We start from the raw sequence: 21,181 nt of genomic DNA, 5'->3' as shown, positions 1-21,181 counted from the left end.
GAAGTCACGCGGGTTTCTCTCCGCATTCGTTGGTTTAAAGGCTTCCCCAAAATTCCTTGTCGGTTGGAAGTCCGTTTCCTTACCCTTCCCTTTTGCCTTATGGCGAGGGTTTGCGTCGGTATCGGATTCTTCCCGCTCATCGTCTGAGTACTCGCACTCACTGTTCATATTGAGATGTTGGCGAGTACTGCCGAAATCGTCAGCCTGTTGAACTGAACGCAAGCGTTCATCCAACTCAGCTTGGAACTCTTTCTGACGTGCTTCGGCCCACGCCTTAACTTGATCTAATGTTTGGCGAGGGACCCTCGTTCGTTTCTCCAACTGGGCATCAGTGAACCCCAGTGGAATATTTACTGCACTTGCCCCGGCTTGGGTAACCGGGGTAGTGTTCGTAAGATTTGTATAACCGCCGGTGTTCCCCCCAGTTGCTGGGGTTGTGGTTACCGGGGTTTCTTGGTCGCTTACTGGCCTTGGGACCGGAGTAACGTTAACCATTTCTTCAGAAATTTTGACAAAACTAAGAATTACTTCTAGCTTTTATGCACGGATGGCGCCAATGAAGAAACACTAAGTGACCCAGGGCAGATTACGGATAATCTGTGGGTTAAGTAATGTTTCCCACGAGGATGAGGTTCAGCAGAGAAGGTTCTTCAAATGACCTGCAAAACAGACACCGTAAGCTCGTCACTGAGAAGGGGGGGTTCCTCCTTGTGACCACCCTCCGGCATGAGAATCAGACTAGATTGCTCTGAATATAAGTGTATATTAAGAGATTGCTAGATAAGATAGCGAGATATCAGATGATGTCCTTACCATTCCAAGGTGTTGGAGTATTTATAGCCGAAGGTAGGTTTCCTAGAAGGTACAGCCGGCTGAATAGTATTCCTGTTCTACCAACAGTGGACTATGCACAGGCCATGCTGGTTGGTGGATAGACTACGGCCGACAGTAACAAGGTCGGCTGTACACTGTTCCTTTACTGCCGGCTATGCACTGTTCCACCAACTGTAGGCTGCGCACGTCCCATAGTAAGGGTTGGTGAGTAGGCAGCGGCTAATAATGACAAACAGTACTAGAGGGTGCTCCTCCTCGTACTGTTGTCGGTGAGCTGTCACCCTGTGATTGGTTCATGGGCTGTTCTGGTCAGATCGTCTGTTCTGCCCATACCTTAGTAGGTATAGTACAAAAGATCTTCCAGAAGCATACGGACTGGCTCATTTAGGCGGGAGTATTCCCGCCTTGCTCATTCCTTCATGTGACTACTGAAGTAGCTAGTGCCTTGTGCGTGTAGCCTTGCTGTTAGTGCGGGTAGCTTTCCCTGATGGCTTGTATCCGCAACTGCGGGAACAGGCGGGGTACTTCACCATTAGGAGGCTTTCCCTGCGGGTACAGCTGGCGTACTGCGCGTAAGGTTTTCTCTGAGCATGGTGGGTCCTGCGGGAGCAGTTGGTCGTTGCGCAGACGTCCCTGTTCAAGGTGAGTCTTGCGGGTCCAACTGGGCTCTGCTGGGACCTACCTCTTCAGTCACGTTAGTCCTGGTCCGAGCTTTTCATACTCAGGGCACTTACATAGATGCTTCTCCAGGCACAATAGAAAACTTGTGATGTTTATGAATAGGAAATGTTAACATTTGCTAAGTTGATTATTTTGCTATATATATTATTATTTTCATTTTCATTTTCATAATATGAATACGACAGGCACAACGTTACAGGTGGTGACTGGCGTGTGTATGACTGGGCTTCATCTCTATCCATTCTCCTAACATGGGCCCGCACAACAGTTGCGAGTTTTGTTTTGTCACATGTTCGTAATCTTCTGTAGCTTTGCTTTCAAAACATTATTATTATTCCCATCAAATACCATAAATATCTCATGTACAATAAACCCTTATATAAAAAAATGTGTCTTTTGGGGTTTGTACATTCTTAAATAATACATAGTCGTCATCTTATTGAAAGCTTCTGGTTTTACATTCTAAGACGACAAGTATTGTATTTACAATTATACATACACATATGTATCTGTATCTCAACATGTGTAATTAAACAAAATTACATGACATAAGAAAGCATTTACACATTTCCTCACAAGAAACTACACCAAAACACAATCTATAATATGTAAAAGAGCTGCCATCTTCTTTTTTAAGCATCTTCTTTAAAAAGGCCCCATTTGGCCTTTTTTTTTAAATATAATATTTTTTGATATATTATTTTTTAAAAAGAAAACTAATTACTCAATTTAGTTAAGCCTACTAGCATTCTAATGACGAACATAACCGTAATAATGTTTGGTGCCAACATAGGACGATAATAAGAGGCATTAAGCAAGTCGTAACCATAATAACCGCCAAACCTGATCACGAATTCACAATACAATGGCATCAATAAAAAGGTATTTTTAGGTACTTAAAATTTTAACAAACTGTTTAAAATAAACACCATACCTGAAGCATTACCCATATGTTTCGTATCTCTGAACCCCATGGTGACCACTAAGCGTAATGTCATCATGATCCAGTTGGTCTCCCGGATATAAACTTGTCCATGAAATTCCGAATTCGTATGGACTATTTTGACCCGGAGAAAAAACCCGAGAGAAGAACACTGTTTTATACAAATGATGTAAAAGCTGTTTGAATAGACAACTGTGAAAAGTGTCCAACATCTGCAAAAACTAACAATGAAAGTGGTCCATAGCAATTGGGCATGTGTTTATAAAAACTTTAAAAGTAGAACAATCAAATTTTCAAATCCATGATGATAAGCACTAAACAAATAAAATCCTAGACTAGCCTCCTAATACAGAATGTTTTGTAATGTTCTTTTGTTTAATTACATATGAAACTAATCATAGTCTTGGTTTTTTGTCCTTAAATTTATCACGTGAGTTGATGTGAAGTGTTTTTGTCCAATAAAAATTGATATCAATACAATAAGACCACATTTTTATTAACAGAAACCATTCTGGTTTCATGTCATGAGTTGGAAGTGGTGGCGATCATTCCCGAGGCCCTCACTGCTACTTTTACGGCGGCCACCACGCTCATCTCCGGCCTCAGATTCCGCTCTCTGTTTTCACCACTCACATTCATCTGAACCTCAACAAAGTACGTGATCTGTACGTCACACACACGTGTATTAATTAACCTTCTATGCATGTATAAATATATAATAAGTTAATAACTACCTTGCCAGAAGCATTTCGCACAGGTGCAATGTACAAAGAGTTCCAAAAGGGACTCCCGTCTTTTCTGTAGAGATCAACAACTTAATCTCTATAACAAATTAGTTAGTTATATATAAAAAAAACATGCGATGCACCAACCTGTAATTTAGGATGCACACGGTGCAAGCTTTTCCAGTTTGCATGCTATTTGTAATCTGCAAAGTTAACCATTTCATTGTTATTATTTTTATGTATCTGCAAACATTTTGGTTTTTTAACTTCTAACCTGTAATTCAGTCGAGTCATCTGTTTCCTGCCCGCTTAAAAATCTACAACTTCGTCCCAGTACTTCATGTCTAGCGTATCCTAGAAAATAATATTTATCTACCTTAAATTTGAAAAAGGATAAAGTATTGTGTTTGACTTTAACCATCAATGCGTTATGCGTACCTGTCAATTCTAGGAAAGCGTCACTGGCATACACGATCGGGATATCAGATTTATGTGGATCCGTCCTACACGATGCATAACGATTAGAAACTAACTATGAATGCGTAAAACACTACAAAGAAGGAGATAACTTACAAGACAAAGCTTTGTTTAATTCTACCAAGAGATATATTCAAGGATGCACCAACACCGCTCATGTAAGTAGAGCAGCATCTCGTTTCTGAAACTAATCTGCCCGTTAACTGGCTGTAATGCGTCAGCAAGGAAAGTATGCTGCACATAGCATTGCTGGCACCTTGTCTTTCCAAATCACTCACCTTCCATACCGTCTCAGTAGTTTCTGTATCACACAAACTCGTCTTTATCTTAACATTGAATTGGCAAATAAACTTGGATACTAATACTCATTAATCAGTAATTCCATAAATACCCTTAATTCAGCAAGATTGCAAATCAAGGAATTAAAATGTGACCCATTGGGTTGAATGGGTTGTATTAAAATGCATATAATGGGTCAGAATGAGTCAAACTAAAAAAAGAATATGATTGAAACGGGTCAAAACGGGTTGACATTTCTTAAAAGTTATGGAACGAGAAAACGGAGGAAACTTTTTAGTACTTTTACTTTTTTAGTTTTTGATTTATATTTCGAGTTATGATTTTTTAATTATTTTTTTGAATTTTTTAATGAGGGGTTTTTGAAATGGGTCAAAATAGGTTGAAATAATTAAAAAATCATAACTTGAAATATAAATCAAAAACTAAAAACGTAAAAATACCAAAAAGTTTTCTCCGTTTTTCTCGTTACATAAAAAAAATAATAACAAAAAACCTTCAAGAAATGTCAACCCGTTTTGACCCGTTTCAATCATTTTCTTTTTTCAGTTTGACCCATTATATAAATTTTAATACAACTCTTTAATACAACTCATTCAACCCACAAGTCACATTTGCCACCCAAGAATTAACCCAACGGGCCAACAATACAATAACTTTGTAAGTCAAATTGATATTGTAAGATCACACAAGTCTAAAACAATCTGCATAAGCCGAAAAAGCGTTTAAAAATCCAAACCTGCATCAGCAGCTAAGTCCAAATTGGGAATACGGGTCAACTCCGCAACGGTATCAGAACACACCTTCCTTCTACAAAAGCCAAGAACCGCAGCATCCGTCTCACACAAACCCACCCTGGAAAACTCACTCCCAGACCGCCTAGGCTTAGGCATGATCGGGACTTGAACACCAACAAAGTGTATGACCCTCCCATCTTCCTTGCAGAAGACAGGAAACATATGAAACAGTATCCAATAAGGCGTCCCGTCTTTTCGATAGTTCAATAAGGTGACTTGTATGGTCCTTTCTTCCCTAACCGCCTGTCGAATCTCCATAACCGATCTTCTGTTGGTCCTGACCCCTTGAAACATCCTCCCGTTGTTCCCGATAACCTCGTGGGTCGAATAACCGGACATTTTGAGGAATTCCCTTGAAGCGAAAACGATCGGGTGGGACGGGAGGGAGGGGTCGGTTATGGTGAAGCTGTGGGGCAGTTCATCAAGGGCTTCTCTTACCCAAAATGAGTACCTGCTATTAATGGATTGCTCAATAGCAGTAGCAGTAGTAGTAACACTTCTCTCCTCCATAATAATAAATTATCAATGAATCCCAATCCCATGTGGAGGACTAACAGGACCTAACCCTAACCTAAGTTGAATGAATGAAAGAAAGATAAAAGGATAATCTTTATAACATACCAACTGAATAATAATAATAATACCACCCCATGATTGCTTAATTATTTAGCTTGCTTCAATGAAGAATACAAATGAAATGAAATGAGAGTTGAGAGTTGATGAGAATCACTCAAAAGTTTTGTGGAAGAGGTTGCAAGCAGCTGACTCATCAAATAAATATCATAATCATTAACATCTTTTGTTTTCATCATTTATCTATTTGCATACACAAACACATGTTATTTTATATTTCCTTTTCTTTTCTTTCTAAGAGATAAGAAAAGAAAAATAATTTAATTTATTTATTTCAACTTTAAAATATAATATAATATTAGTTTAGAAATTTTAGGTGAGTTTTTCTATGGAGACTCAGGTTCAATCTTTACAGATAATATTTTGAGAGGGACGTAATGAAGAAAGACTAAGATCTTTGTGATCTTCAGTTCAATCATGAAGATGTCCAGGTTTTACTACCAGTGAGCCATCGGGCGTGTAAGTTTTCCCCAGAACTAACTTAATGTCGTTTAAGGGCTCTGTACGATTGAAGGTTTTGCCTTTGGGCCACCCCGTACTGAGTACCTAGACAATTCTCTGTTTATTAGCGTTCAAAGAAAAGGGGGGGGGGGGGTTGATCATAAGTAGTTTTACCTTAGATTCACTTAAAGTTTTCTTCTGATTAACGTGCTGTGTTTGAATTTCACTCTTGCTTTACAAGATGGATTAAACCTCACGTCATCTAACTAATTGTTTAATTTTTCCAACCAAAATGCTCTTGTTTAAAAAAAAGGATGTTGAGAGAGGAGATGATGTCAGGAAATAATATCTGGCAAAGTAAAATATAAATATAAATTTCAAGGTAATTTAGTAAGAAGAAAACAAAACAAAAATATTTACGATAAAGACAAAACACTTATGATATGCGGACGTGGTCGCATATTGACAAAATGTACCCAAACCCAAACCCAAACCCAAACCCAAACCCAAACCCACCAAATTATACATCTACTTGTTTTTGTCTTACCAATTTTTCATTTTCTTTATTTTGTTAGATCAAAAGGCACATCACATAATATATTGTGAAGGTGCTAGAGTTTATGCACAGTTTTAGCATTATTAAGGTGTGTAGTAAATGTGCTCCTCTTAAAATGAAAGTTCTAGTTAAAACGAAAAATAAATTCAATCTTATGATCTCTATCATGACATTTTTAATGATACTAAAATCTTGCATGGTATTTTTGTTTAATAATCAAACGCCGATGTGAAGATCGTATGTACACGGTAAAATCTCACAAATAGCAGAGCTAGAGCTGGTTGTAAAGTATAGGGAGAGCGGAAGGTAGGCGGCAAGTGTTATATATACATATTCATATGTATTTGTCTGTATATCAACATGCATATATTGTTGGTATAAAGCCTTGATTGAATACACACAAATGATGAAGATTGCAGGAACTCTCAATATTTTATTGATGTGAAAATGTGATGAAATGAGAGATACATGAAGATCCTATAAATACTAGAAAATCAACGAGAATATCTCAACAACTACTGACTACATGACTTTATTGAAAATAACAAAATATGCCTAATGATAGGATCATGCAGAGACTAAGTCAAAACTAACAAAGAGAGAGAGTTCCATGCGCACGTGATTTGAATCATTCTTTAACATCCTCCCGTGATTCAAATTCTTCGACATTCAGCAGTGACCTGAAGTTATCAAATTTCCCTCTGGTGAGACCCTTAGTAAACACATCTGCTAACTGACTGAGAGTGCTGCAATACTTCAAGCTGACATGTTTCTGCATAATCATTTCCCTAATAAAATGATACTTCAATTCAATGTGTTTGGACCTGTTATGCATTACTGGATTTTTTTTGACAGATTAATGGCCGACTTATTGTCACAATAAATAACTGTTGGGTCAGTTTGCTGCAAACCAAGATCTTCCAAAATTCTTCTTAACCATATGGCTTCACATGTAGCTCCAGTAGCTGAGATGTACTCAGCCTCGGTACTTGAAAGTGCCACAGTGTGTTGTTTCTTTGAACACCATGCAACTGCACCATTACCAAGCGTGAAAACATAAGTTGAGACTTTTCCTATCATCTGGACAACTGGCCCAATCACTGTCACTATATCCAACCAGAGCTATTTCTTGCGCTCTCTTGTACCAAATCCCAAAATTCTTTGTACTAGCAACATATTTGATAATTCTTTTCGCAGCACCAAGATGAAGCTTTGATGGCTGATGCATGTATCTTGACACTAAGTTTACTGCATAAGCTAGATCAGGACGGGTATGTGTAAGATAAATTAGGCCACCCACTAGACTTCTGTACATCTCACTATCAACTTTATCTGCACCATCTTTCAGTTGAAGTTTTTCATTGCAGTTGACTGGGGTAGCTTCAGTGTTGCAATTGCTCATTCCAAATCGAGACAATAGATTGGTAACATATTTTCCTTGACACACAAAGATCCCTTCCTTGGTTTGTTTAACTTCCAGACCAAGAAAGTATTTTAGACTACCCTTGTCCGTCATTTCAAAGGTGGACTTCATGCCTTGCTTGAACTCTGTGACCATTTCATGACAAGAAGACGTGCAATTGATATCATCAACGTAAAGGCAAACATAAAGCATACCTTTTTCATTTACTTTCACGTACAAGGTAGGTTCACTGTAGCTTCTTTTGAACCCATGACTGAGGAAGTAAGTATCAATCTTTTCATACCAGGCACGAGGTGCCTGTTTCAACCCATACAGAGCCTTCTTTAGTTTATACACCATATGTTCTTTACCCTCTACCTCAAATCCTTCTGGCTGCTCAACGTATATATCTTCCATCAGTTCTCCATTAAGAAAAGCTGACTTGACATCAAGTTGATGCACATGCCAGCCTCGTTGAGCAGCTATAGCCAGAGTAACTCGCATGGTCTCGAACCGTGCTACTGGTGCAAACGTCTCCTGGTAATCAATGCCATACTGTTGAGAGTAGCCCTTGGCTACTAGTTGGGCTTTGTGCCTTTGGATTTCACCTCGAGGACCAAACTTAGTCTTGAATAACCATTTGACACCCACAATATTTTTGTCTAGGAAGAGGAAGAACTAATTGCCAAGGATCATTCTTTTCAATGGAAGCAATCTCCTCCTTCATGGCTTGAAGCCATTTATCATTGTTGCAAGCTTCTTTATAACTAGCTGGATCAGCAGTGTGAAGAGCAAATTGACATGTAGTATGAAGATCATCATCAGACAATTCTTCACCAGTGTAATATTCTTTAAGCCATGTTGGAGGTTTTGAAACACGCTTGGAGGGACCAGCTTCAGTGTGATGTGGGCCGTTGGTAGGATTAGGTTCGGGGCTATGGTTTGATGTATTTTGTGTTAATGGTGGAATGTCTTGAGGAGAAGGAGGTGCACTTTGGGTAGGTTGAGGATCAGTTGATGGAGTAGGTTTATTGGATGTGGTAAAAGTATCATTGGTTGGGAAAGGGTCTCCAAAAAGGTTGTCAAAAGAGTTGTCACTATCACTTGTATCTTGCACATTACTTGTACCTTCACTTGACCATTCCCACTTTTGATTCTCGAGAAACTCAACATCACTTGTGCTTTTGACTAAAATCTTTTATGTCTTTGGACAAAAAAGTTTGTATGCATAACCTGTTGAAGTGTATCCAATGAAGATTTGCTTTTCTGACCTCTGGTCCAATTTTGATTTGTGTGCAAGATTTAAGCCATAAGCTATGCAACCAAAGGCTTTCATGTGTCCTACAGTGGGTTTTATACCACTCCATGCATGCAAAGGTGTTTGCTTTACCAATGCTTTAGTGGGTGATCGATTCATGGTATAGACAGCAGTAGATACAGCTTCAGCCCAAAAACACTTAGGTAGCTGTTTTTTAAACAGCATGCTTCGAGCAAGCCCCATAATTGTACGATTTTTACGTTCAACTACCCCATTATGCTGAGGCGTATATGGGGCAGTTAATTCACGCTTGATACCAGCTTCACTGCATAAAGAGTTGAACTCGTGTGAACAGAACTCGCCACCACGATCAGACCTGAGCACCTTTATACATCTCCTACTTTCTTTTTCAACCATAGCTTTAAAAATCTTGAACTTGGTAAAAACCTCTGACTTGTTTGTGAGAAAGTAAACCCAAGACATACGAGTGAGGTCATCAACAAATAATAAGTAATACAAACTGTTACCTAGACTTGAGACTTGCATGGGTCCACATACATCAGTATGGACAAGTACCAACCTTCTTTTAGCTCGCCATGATGTTGACTGAAAGGACCCTCTAGCTTGCTTTCCCATAATACATGCTTCACATTTCAGCGAGGTGGATATTTTGGGCAGACCCACAACCATTCCAGAATCATGCAATTGTTTAAGGCATTCAAGATGAATATGACCAAACCTAAGGTGCCATTTGTGAGTTTCCAATTCTTGCTTAGTGGGTGTGGGATTTGAAACAGTTACTAAGCAGGTAGTGTTGAGAATAAACATGTTATTTCTGGCCACTTGAACCTCTAAGAGAACTTTTCCTGTTGCTTTGCTTTTTACCATACATTTATCATCATCAAAAAGTATGGCATACCCTTTTCTCATTAGCTGACCAACACTTAGCAGATTATACTCTAATTGTGGAGCATAATAGACATCATTCAATAATTTAAATGATGTAGGGCTAGTGTGAACTTTAATGGTTCCTTTGCCTTTGACTGCCACCTTCTTTTTATCACCATGCCACCTTCTTTTTATCGCCAAGTAGTACATCCAAAGTGAATGTATCATCAAGACTTACAAAACTAGTTCTAGATCCAGTCATATGATTGGAACATCCAGAATCTATAAACCAAAGATTATTAAATTTACCAGAGGGTGAGCCAGCCACCATTAGAGCCATCGGTTTGGTTGATTCAGGAACAAATGCCATGAGTAAGTGTTGTGCTTCAGATTCGCCAGCAGCAGGTTCACTAGTTTCTTCATTCTCAGCAACATTAACTTGTGGTTCTTCATTATACCAGCAATCTTTCTTTTTGAAGATGCCCGAATTTTTTGCATATGTAGCATTGTGGCACTTTGCTACGGTCCATCCCAGATCCAGATCTACCACGTCCTCTTCCTCTGAACGGTGTACGCCCTCGGCCACGTCCACGAGTTGGTTTGTTGTTTTCTTGAAACACTTGAAGGGCTTTCTCATCAGTGAGTTCAGCCGCCTTGACTAGACTCACAATAGCCCTCCCGTTCATCCTTTCTTCTTGGGATTGAAGCATCCCCATAAGCTTCACTGGCTTGATAGTGGATAGATCCAGAGCGACTTCAATGGATGGGATCACATGATAGGCTTCGAAGGATCTTTTCTACAACCTTCTGATCTGACACTTCTTCTCCAAATGCTCTTTGCTGGCTTACATTGGCAGTAACATGAGAGAAGTATTCCCCCACGACTTCATCATCCTTCATATTGAAATTTTCGAACTCTCGCCAAAGACTTTGAAGCTTAACTGCCTGGACTTGGGAATCACCCTGGAATTCCATACGAAGAGTTTCCCAGGTGTCCTAAGCAGATTCAGCAGCGGCAATACGGGAGAATAATTGATCAACACCACGCTGAATAATAGCCATGGCTTGAGCATCTTTCTTCTTAGCCTCGCGGTGTTGATCATCTCTGTTACTGGTAGCAGTAATACCAAGATAAACAACATTCCACAATTCACATGATCGTAGGATAGTTTTCATTCTTAAGCTCCAATGTTCGTATCTCTCACCTTTGAATAAGGGAACGAATGAAGCAGTGATGTTTGTAGCAGATGAAGAGGCAGCCATGAGTCGACATAAGAGCCTAGCTTTGATACCAAAACTGTTGGTATAAAGCCTTGATTGAATACACACAAATGATGAAGATTGCAGGAACTCTCAATATTTTATTGATGTGAAAATGTGATGAAATGAGAGATACATGAAGATCCTACAAATACTAGAAAATCAACGAGAATATCTCAACAACTACTGACTACATCAGAGAGAACGGCTTTATTGAAAATAACAAAATATGCCTAATGATAGGATCATGCAGAGACTAAGTCAAAACTAACAAAGAGAGAGAGAGTTCCATGCGCACGTGATTTGAATCATTCTTTAACATATATAAACAAAATTACATGATATAAGAGAGCATTTGCACATTTCCTCATTGAGAAACTACACCAAAACACAAAATATATATAAAAGACTGGAAGCCAAATACAAACTATACCTACTACTTGTATTGTATCTGCTACCATCTTCTTTCAAAGTGGCCAAAACCACCTTCATATATCCACTACAAAAACATTTACAAAAACACAAACATTCACACATGATACACCATTCCCACTTCAAGGGTCGAGGCATGCGGTACCGTTAAAGTGTCCATTGAGGGCCTGCTATTTCGTCTCAACAACTCATACCCAAAATTTATAACCATCTTTTTAATAATACTTGACCCTTTTTTTGCTTTAACGTACGAGTGTCCCAAAATGTACGCCACCCCGGCCTCCCGAGCCTCCATGAGGTCACGTAACTCGGCCCGTGTGCCATCATCCATCTCAGGGCCTTCGGGTACCACAAATCTCACCCTTTTTTTTACTTTGTTTGTTGTTGAGGCTTGTATTTCCTGAACCTCGGGCCCGCCAACGTCCGTGCGGATTTGAACACCTTCCACGTGTGTGGAAGGTGTGCCGACAACCGTCATCACCTCGTCATCATTTGCCGTTTTGCCATCTAAACGGTTCCCGTCAGGGGTAGAACCGTCCTTTTGTTTCCTGATAAACTCGGCTATGCTGCAAACCAAATCTTTTTCAAACTCCACGTCATCCTTGTGAACATCGCGATAACCGTACCTGACTATGCACCTATAAACCCTGTATTCTGGTGGGCCTATACGGCCCACTAGAAACCGTTCTTCGTGACTCACGTGTGGGACCGGGACTGATTTCACACAAAGGAAAATAAGTACTTGGTGGAAAGCAGGAAGGTTGGTTACAAAATGAGAGAAGATTGCAGGTATGCCTGAAACGAGCTCAGTATGAACAAGCCCGATTCCTCGAACCCGGACTATGCCAAGTGTCAGGCCCAGGCCCAATAGCCAATCAACAGATACTTTGTTTTGGACATCGAATTCATACTTTTTAAGTGTACCATAATGCCACACGTACATCACGATCATGAAAATGAGCGAGAGCGCTATCGGGACCCATGCCCCTTCTAGAAACTTGATAAGAGAAGCTGAAAAATATAACGCTTCGATCATCCCGAAAAACACCACGAACCCGATTGCAAGAAAAACACTTTGGTGCCAACATAAGACGATTATAAGAGACATCAAGCAAGTTGTAACCAACATAACCGTAATAACCGCCAAACCTGATCACGAATACAAAAGCACAAAACACAATGACATCAATAAAAGGGTATTTTAGGTATTTAACAAACTGTTTAAAAATTTCCTTACCTGAAGCATTACCCATACGTTTTGTATCTCTAAACCCAACGGTAACCGCTAAGCATAACGTCATCAAGATCCAGTTGATCTCGGGGATATAAATCTGCCCGTAAAACTTTGAATTCGTATGGACTATTTTGACCCTCGGAAAGCATCCGAGAGAAGTACATTGTTTAATAATCGAAAAGGTCCCGGTTATTATGGCTTGACTTCCAACAACTGCAGCAAGTATGGCTATCACCAGCACCGGCACCCTCAAATGTTCTAAACCACCCCCAAAGGCCAAATATATTACAATATCGCCACGTGATACTTCTTTAATTTTGAAATGAAAAAGATCAAAAACAACTTACCGGGTACAGAGATGTAGAACCCGATCTGGTAGTCATTCTCGATAACATGATGCTTAGATAAATAAGCAGCTTGCCCCATATACGCAAGAATCAAAGATGGATATACAAATGATGTAAAAGCTATTTGTATAGACAACTGCGAAAAGTGTCCAAGATCCGCAAACATAGCTTCCGAACCTGAAAATATGAGCACTCGTTTTATAAAAGATTTATAAAAAATGACAACTTCCCCCCCCCCCCCCCCCCCAAAAAAAAAAAGAATGATTACTTGCCTGTGATGCATAATAAAATACCCCCTAAAGATTTCCAGCCTCCGGATTGTGTTTTCTTGAGAAATTTATACATATGAACGGGGGATAGTGCTTTGTAGATGTGAGGGTTCCAGTGAATGATATTGTATAAGCCGATAGAACTGATGGTAAAGAGCCACAATATAATCACGGGTGCAAACAAGTGCCCGACCCTGTGGGTCCCATAATGTTGTAGGGCGAACAATGCTATCAGTATGATACATGCAACTGGGACTTCTACATCTGCAACAGTATATAAATTTCTTTTAATCGTTATTCATACGCATGAATGTAATCGTGAGGTCGAATGTGGGTCCCACTGTTGAACAAGTTAGTAAACATTGCATATGCAAGATTTATACCTAAATAATATGTGGTTCTTTTTGAGATTATGCAAGATGACTAAACTCTTTCTATTGGTGGATGATGTAATATGTCACTAAGATAGAAATTCTTGTAAAATTACACACATATCCTTACTTTTAGTTAACTTAACCCCTAACAATCTAGGATTTCTCAAACATAAACTACAAGACTATTGACTGTGATTGGACATTTTAACTTGTTTCATTCACAAGTTCTCGAAAATAACGAATTTTTGCCGGTAAAGAATGACAGTTACTATTCTGCTCATGCCAATAACCAAAATCTAAAGACAAGTAACTTGTTAAAGACTTAGAAACCAAGATTATGCAGATGATTGACCGAGGGTCTACCCACTTTTGTTAAGAATGATAACACCATGTCCAAGATAACTTATTTAGCACTGGATGACTAGGTATCTTACATTTGTGATGTTCTTTGGCCATTGCAAGTTCCACACCAGAAACAGCTGAAAAAACTGCAAAAATCATAACAACAATAAATCAATCCAGCAAGTTAAAAGACCAAAAACATTTATGCATAATTTCACAATAAAACTTGAAGAATTCACACCGAAAACAGATTATATGATTTTCCCTTTAACTAAAAAATATAAAATAAAATAGAATAACCTAATTTATTCAATAAAATCATCTTTTTTGAGAAAACAGTATAAAGATGAACCAATTAATAAACAAATGTCAAAAAGTCAATAAATTTAAAATTTACAAGAAACCTGAAAGTGCAGGAGTTAGAACACCATCACCAATGACCATACAGGCCCCAACAAGAGCCAACACAAGCAGAAACCTCTGCAACACTCTATACTTCTCCAAGGTAGATTTAAGTCTTGACCCAAAAGAAGTCAGGGCTAAATTAGGTATTTCCTGTTTATAGCTTGACAGTTCTTCATCAGCTAATTGACAATTAGGCAATGAACCAACTTTAGCATGCCTACAAAGCAATGAATAGAGTGCAAATGTGCCTCCTTCACCGTTATCATCAGCTTTGAGCACAATGAACACATACTTCAACAAAGGTACCAAAGTTAAAGTCCAGAAAATAAAAGAAAGTGCCCCAAATATCTCTTCATTAGTCTCTGAATGCTGAATATCTTCTGCAAATGTGCTTTTGAACACGTATAAAGGTGATGTGCTTAAATCTCCATAAACCACACCTAGGCTTTGGTAAGCCAATGTCAAAACTGTAGCCCATGACTGTTTCTGTAAAGAAATGAATCAAGATTCAGATGGGTATTGTCTAAATATTAATAATTTAACATACCCAACTCACCTTTAGATGAGACTGATGAAACCCAGGTTCCAGATCCATGATAAGTCGGGTTAAAGTGATAAAGATGGAAGCTTTATGGTGATTTGACGATGAGCCATTGAAGGGAAGTAATTAGATTGAGTTGAAACAGTGAGTTGTTGGTTAATGGCTGAATCTTGATTGAAAAGGTGAGAGTGAAGAGTTAAATTAATTGTTATTATTTATTAAATAAATGGGGAGAAACAGCCCAAATTAGATAATAAAGAGCATTAATTAATAATAATAAAATAGTTGGGAGTTTGGTTACTTAGCATCAAGAAAATAAGTTAGAAATAGAATAGAAGAATGGAGTTGGTTTAGTATTTAATGTGGTGAGATGAGATGAGATGAGATGAGATGAGATGAGATGAGATAGATAACAGTTAGTTGAACTAAAACGAAAAGATAGGAAAGAAGTGCTTAGAAATACTGTATTTATTTAATAATAATAATAATAATAATAATAATAATAATAATAATAATTGCGTGTGATGGTGGATGAGTGGGAGAGGGGTTTTATTAGGAGAGAAAGATTGATGAGCAAGGTCAAGGATGGATAATGTATATGCTTTTTACGGCTTCAATTATGTGGGGGATGTTACAATCAATTGAAACCAGAATTTGTCCAACTGGACTTCTGTTTTAACTTTAAAGAGTTCAGGCTACCAGGAGTCCATTTATATGGACGTCGTATCGATCATATGGTCGAAAAGAGTCATAATGATGCATCGATCATATGGTCGAAAAGAGTAACCACTCCCTATACTTCTATAGGAAATGAGAGAGAATACCTAAAGGTCACGGCTATATTCGGATATTCCTTAAAATTTTGGGGCCTGGGATGAGTGAGAAAATGCTGTATTCGGAAATTCCTTAAAATTTTGGGGCATGGATGAGTGAGAAAATGGGCCATGTGATAGATAATTTTACAATTTTATTATTAGGTTGCCTTTCAAAAACTCAAAACAAAAAAAAAATAATAATAAACAAGTTACTAAAATAATTCATATAAAACACAAATGAATGAAAGTTTTTTCTATATATATAAAAAAATATCTATAAGAATATCACTTACGAGATTTGAACTCATGACCTTCGTTCTTTCCATTCAACCAATGAGTCGTTTTATATGTTTTTGTTTAAAAACATAATTATATATAGAATACAAATAACTTTTTTTTTTAACAATTATGGCCTTTTTGTGAGAGTGAGCCTGAGTCTATCGCCCTCTCAGCCCTCCCTTTGGGTCGGGCCAGCCAAAAATATAGTAGTAATATAGTCGCAAGCGTATCAAAGCGTGTCTAGTTCGTTGCTGATGTGGATGGAATTTATTCGATATTAGTTCGTTAAAGTATTGGAACTTGAAGAGAAACAAAACAACAATAAGCTCGTGATATTTTATTATAAGTTAACGAATGTAAAGATATTAAATAAAAATCAAATTGAGTTAAAATTAAGCTTAAAAACACGTATTATTTAAAGTATATCAGTGAAACTGGAACTTAAAAGAAACCCACATGGACAACTTATTCATTATTCACGTAAAGTTTCTAAATGTTATTTATATATAACTATAAATTTTATGAACCAATTAGTCTTTACCAATAAACTTGCTTTGAGTGTAAATTATAGGGTGGAGTTTTGAATGGTTGTGAAAGTAAATTATAGGGTGGAGAGAAATGTAGTGGTTTTTATTTTTAAATTTGGGGAGAGAAAGTTTGTCATTATTTCAGGTAAAGAATAAAATATTTAATAATAGTTTAATGTCGGTCGGTTGGCTGGCTCGCTTAATTGTTTATCTATTTGTAAGCTCATCGTCACACTACACGAGAGCCAAAAACACAGAATTATTTCTTTATTTTAAGTCATTGCTTCTCTTTATGAATTGAAAGGTTCTCCTAATTTTTAAAATATCATTGTAGAATTAAATTATCATTTATCATATCGTCACATCCAGCTGCTGATGTAGAAGATATGTTTAGAGGTAAACCAAACAAATATTTTTGGAACAACTGGTGAAGAAATGTGGATAGCATATTTCAAACATTTGATATAATTACCTTATGCATAAGAGGAAAATATACTTTTTCTTACCAATATATTAATTTATAGGAATCAATATAATATTTAAAAATATTAATAAGAATCATTGACATAAAAATGATGTTTATGAATTATCCTTCACATGGTGGTGATCGTGTAAGGTGATAACTGTTCTAGGGTCACCACGGCATATGTGTGTTATAATTTATTTTTAGATGTCTTCGGGTGTAAAATGTATTACTTGACGGAAGATGAATACATATCGTGGAGAATTGATTGGAAAGTTGGAAATGAGATCACGTGATAAACAACAAAAAAAAATGGGAAACAAATTGGGGTCCATCGTAAATCATGGTGTCGTGTCCCACGGTAATATATGGTGTAGCCTGGGTCACAAGCATAATTTGACAGAGAGGGTACCGTATTTGGATTTCAAGTCCATCGCAAATAACGGCGCCCTGCACGCTGTGGTTTACGATTCATATAGTTTTTGGCGCTTTTGAACGGTCTTTTCACAATTTTATTGACAATAGAGGGGATGTGGAAGATCGAAGAAGATCAAGTGACAAGGTTTTCTAAGTTCAAATTCATCATAGTTTCTGCTGAGCATCGCAGCATATCAAGGTTTCTACTATGCACATGTGACTAAAATCCTTGTGATCACAACCGAGGCTAGGGTTTGTATGTCATTTAGTTTAATCTTGACTTTTTCATCTATGTTGGACATAAATACATTGTGTATGTTAAAAGACCTTTGGTAAACTTGATGTTTTATGTGTGTTTACCTTTTACACAAGTGTTTTTTTTTTCAAAGATGTGTACATTTAAATAAAGTGATATAACTTTCCATACTTGGTTAGTTGGTTTAGAAACTCATGTTACTAATTGTGTCATTGATTTGAACTTGGTTGTGTTCATTATTTAATTCATTGTATTCTCGTTTCATATTATAGGTTATATGTAAGAATTATAATAACCAATCCAATTATAACTTTTTACACTTTGATTTGCAATAAGCTCGACACCCTATTTAACCAATTTAATTTAGGTGATTAGAACACACATTACTCTAATCTTCGATCGGTTGTTCAACATTGATCACAAAGTCATCAGCCAATGCAACTTGAATCGCTTGAGTCTTGACTCATGATGCCCGTACTGCGATCATACATAAGGCTGTAAACAAGTCAAACCAAATTGATGCATGTAAGAGTGTGTAAATCTTTGAGATATATTCTTACACATTCCAGTCTTATATTTATAAATTACGTCAACCGTAACACACACAATAATAAATAAGTGTACCTATGATTTATGTAGTATAGTATTTATAAGACCCAAGTATTGATACAATGGCAAGCAAACCCATAATTCTAAACTTTCGTTATCGTTTAGTCAAACGAAAAGTTGAAAGGTTTTTGAAACAAATCCTTTTTGATGCAGTGGCGGACATACATTAAGTTGAGCCGTAGCCTCCGCTACGGCTCAACTTTTACCGGTAGTATAGAAAAATTTTTTTTGGCCGATTTTCATGTTTCGTTACCACTGGAAAATAATTGCATTACCGCTAAGATTTTAAGTCCAACCAATCTATATTTTAAACCAATCAAAAGCCAAAGCCCAAACAAAAAAACCCATTAACCCAACCTAACCAAACCACCTTTCACCACTTCACATATCCATTTACAAAATAATAATAATAATAATAATAATAATAATAATAATAATAATAATAATAATACAGTAGCAGTGGAGCTCTGCTCCACAGTCCACACCACCGCCGGCGAACCTCGCAAATGCTTTATCAAAACATCTTCAAAAAAAAAAGAGACAAGATTTGTTGGAAGCGTCTAAGTTGATAAGCGGGACAAATCGAGCATTGAATAATTTAAGACAAACCGAATTTGACAAGATGTTGGCAAAAGTTACATCTTTTTGTGAAAAAAACAAGATTAAAATGTTAGATATGGAGGAAAGTTATGGTAATCAAAGAAACCGGAAGTATGTCATTACTAATCGACATCATTTTGAGGTTGAAGTTTTTAACGCGGTCTTGGATATGCAAATTCAAGAACTTGGAAATAGGTTTAGTGATGTCTCAACTCGTTTGTTAGAAAATATGTCGGGTTTAAATCCTTATGATTCGTTTTCCAAGTTTGACATATCTAAGATAGTAGTTTTTCATAGATGTATCCGAATGATTTTACTAACGAAGAAAGAGGGTGTATTCCAGGTGATATTACGACCTTTTATTACACTTTAAAGGAAGATGCTAAATTTGCAAAACTGGGTGGAATGGGTGATCATGCTCGTGTAACGGTGAAAACCGGAAAACACACAACTTTTCCTTTGGTTTATCGAATATTGAAGCTAGCATTGGTTTTACCGGTTGCAACTGCAACCATTGAAAGATATTTCTCTAAAATGAAGCTTATCAAGATGGATTTGCGCAATCGAATGGGTAATGAGTATTTGAACAATGCTTTAGTGTGCGGTCGAAAGAGAAACGCTTGATAAAGTAAATGAAGAAGATGTAATGGCTCGGTTTCAAGCTATCAAAAACTGAAGAGGAGATATTTACAGCCCAACCTAGATCCGCCACTGTTGGTTCGTTAACCCGGTTAATTTAAATTTATTTGTTGTCGTGTTGTTTATATTTGTTTCGTTAACATTGTATAAAATACAGGGAATTTTTTTTAAGCGCTACGGCTCGGTTTCGAGTCTAGATCCGCCACTGTTTTGATGTATTTAACAAATGACTTAACACATGTATATAGCGCGATTACAAGTCTGCTTGAAACAGATATAAACAAATATGTTTTTGTAAATTGTAAATTGTAAATTCCCCTTCTTACAAGTAGTAAGATCTTCATTCTTCACAAATCAAACACAGTAACATTATTAAAAGAAATTAAATTGTTTTTGACGATAGTAGTTGAGTATGTATATATTTTTGGTGTCAGTTCGCTAGTGTTTTCTTGTTCCTCCTGCTAGTGCTTTGATAGTACCTAAGTTAGCATAAGAACTACACCCACATACATAATGCATGCTACATAAATATGTATATCAAACTTATAATACATTTTACATGAATATGTTGAAAAGTTGAAGTTGCATTTAACATGTCTCATGTCATGGGCTACTTTGAACTATCAGCATACCAAATAAGATCAATTTTGACTTTGACACAATAATTTGTGGCATTGAATGATACCATCTATGGGTTAGTAGAATGTCCACATTCTCATATTTAAGTCATCCCTACCATCCTATTTTTATTCTACAATAATAATAATAATAATAATAATAATAATAATAATAATAATAATAATAATATAAAGACATTTTTTTCCGAAACTAATATACTACTTTTAAATTCACCTAGCTTATCTACTACGTAATTTGAACCCTCAAACTTTAAAGCAACAAAGCACCTATTACACTATGAGACACTAGTAAGCAAAAATTCAAAACATTGATATATTTTATTGCTTGCTATAAAAAAATGAAACAAGAACCCATTGATATGTTTGTACCTAAATTTTGATATGCTTTTTAGTTCCCAAATTATTTATTGTTGATGCTTAGCGTAGTTGGAACTTTCAAGTTGACACACAAAACAAAAGGAGTTTATAACAAGTGTTTTTGGTGGGTACGTCTAAAGTTACGAATATGCTCCTCCTATTATAGTTTATTTAATACGAAAACAATCTAAATATAAGTTATAACATGCACGCGTTTCATGTGAAGCGACTAGACTACTACTTTTATGGAACTCTCAAACTTATATTACATGATTATTATTGTCATCGTTAATCAACTTTCATAACGCAATTATCAGTCTTTACATACAACAAACCATCACAATTCTTCAACACAAACTTTAATTCCTTTAAACAAAATTGCTATCCGAACACCATTTAACAAAAACTTATCATTATTATATATGAATCAACTTTAATGAATTTA

General features: G+C 36.9%; 3 protein-coding genes across 3 annotated transcripts; all 3 read right to left on the bottom strand.

The window, feature by feature from the left end:
• Positions 1-2,760: 2,760 nt before the first annotated feature.
• Positions 2,761-5,487, bottom strand: LOC143578750 (protein TWIN LOV 1-like). The gene is made up of 7 exons (XM_077062233.1): positions 4,697-5,487; positions 3,757-3,961; positions 3,622-3,686; positions 3,458-3,537; positions 3,331-3,386; positions 3,193-3,256; positions 2,761-3,121 (listed from the first exon to the last, which is right to left on the bottom strand). Exons 1-7 carry the CDS (start codon positions 5,262-5,264, stop codon positions 2,981-2,983), a joined length of 1,179 nt encoding a protein of 392 aa, XP_076918348.1. The 5' UTR covers positions 5,265-5,487; the 3' UTR covers positions 2,761-2,980.
• Positions 5,488-8,408: 2,921 nt separating this feature from the next.
• Positions 8,409-9,461, bottom strand: LOC143578759 (uncharacterized). Its single transcript, XM_077062242.1, has 2 exons — positions 9,020-9,461; positions 8,409-8,974 (listed from the first exon to the last, which is right to left on the bottom strand). Exons 1-2 carry the CDS (start codon positions 9,459-9,461, stop codon positions 8,409-8,411), a joined length of 1,008 nt encoding a protein of 335 aa, XP_076918357.1.
• Positions 9,462-11,569: 2,108 nt separating this feature from the next.
• LOC143578749 (potassium transporter 6-like) lies at positions 11,570-15,502 on the bottom strand. Its single transcript, XM_077062232.1, has 7 exons — positions 15,152-15,502; positions 14,595-15,081; positions 14,283-14,336; positions 13,478-13,738; positions 13,206-13,382; positions 12,862-13,116; positions 11,570-12,773 (listed from the first exon to the last, which is right to left on the bottom strand). The coding sequence occupies exons 1-7, from the start codon at positions 15,188-15,190 to the stop codon at positions 11,722-11,724; spliced, it is 2,325 nt and encodes a 774-aa protein (XP_076918347.1). The 5' UTR covers positions 15,191-15,502; the 3' UTR covers positions 11,570-11,721.
• Positions 15,503-21,181: the final 5,679 nt, after the last annotated feature.

Source organism: Bidens hawaiensis, unplaced genomic scaffold, assembly GCF_021521415.1.
Source record: "Bidens hawaiensis isolate Kalapana, Puna unplaced genomic scaffold, B.hawaiensis_p1.1 tig00029330_1, whole genome shotgun sequence".
NCBI lineage: Eukaryota > Viridiplantae > Streptophyta > Magnoliopsida > Asterales > Asteraceae > Bidens > Bidens hawaiensis.
Note: the sequence above shows the minus strand (reverse complement) of the source record. Positions and strands in the feature narration are given on the sequence as shown.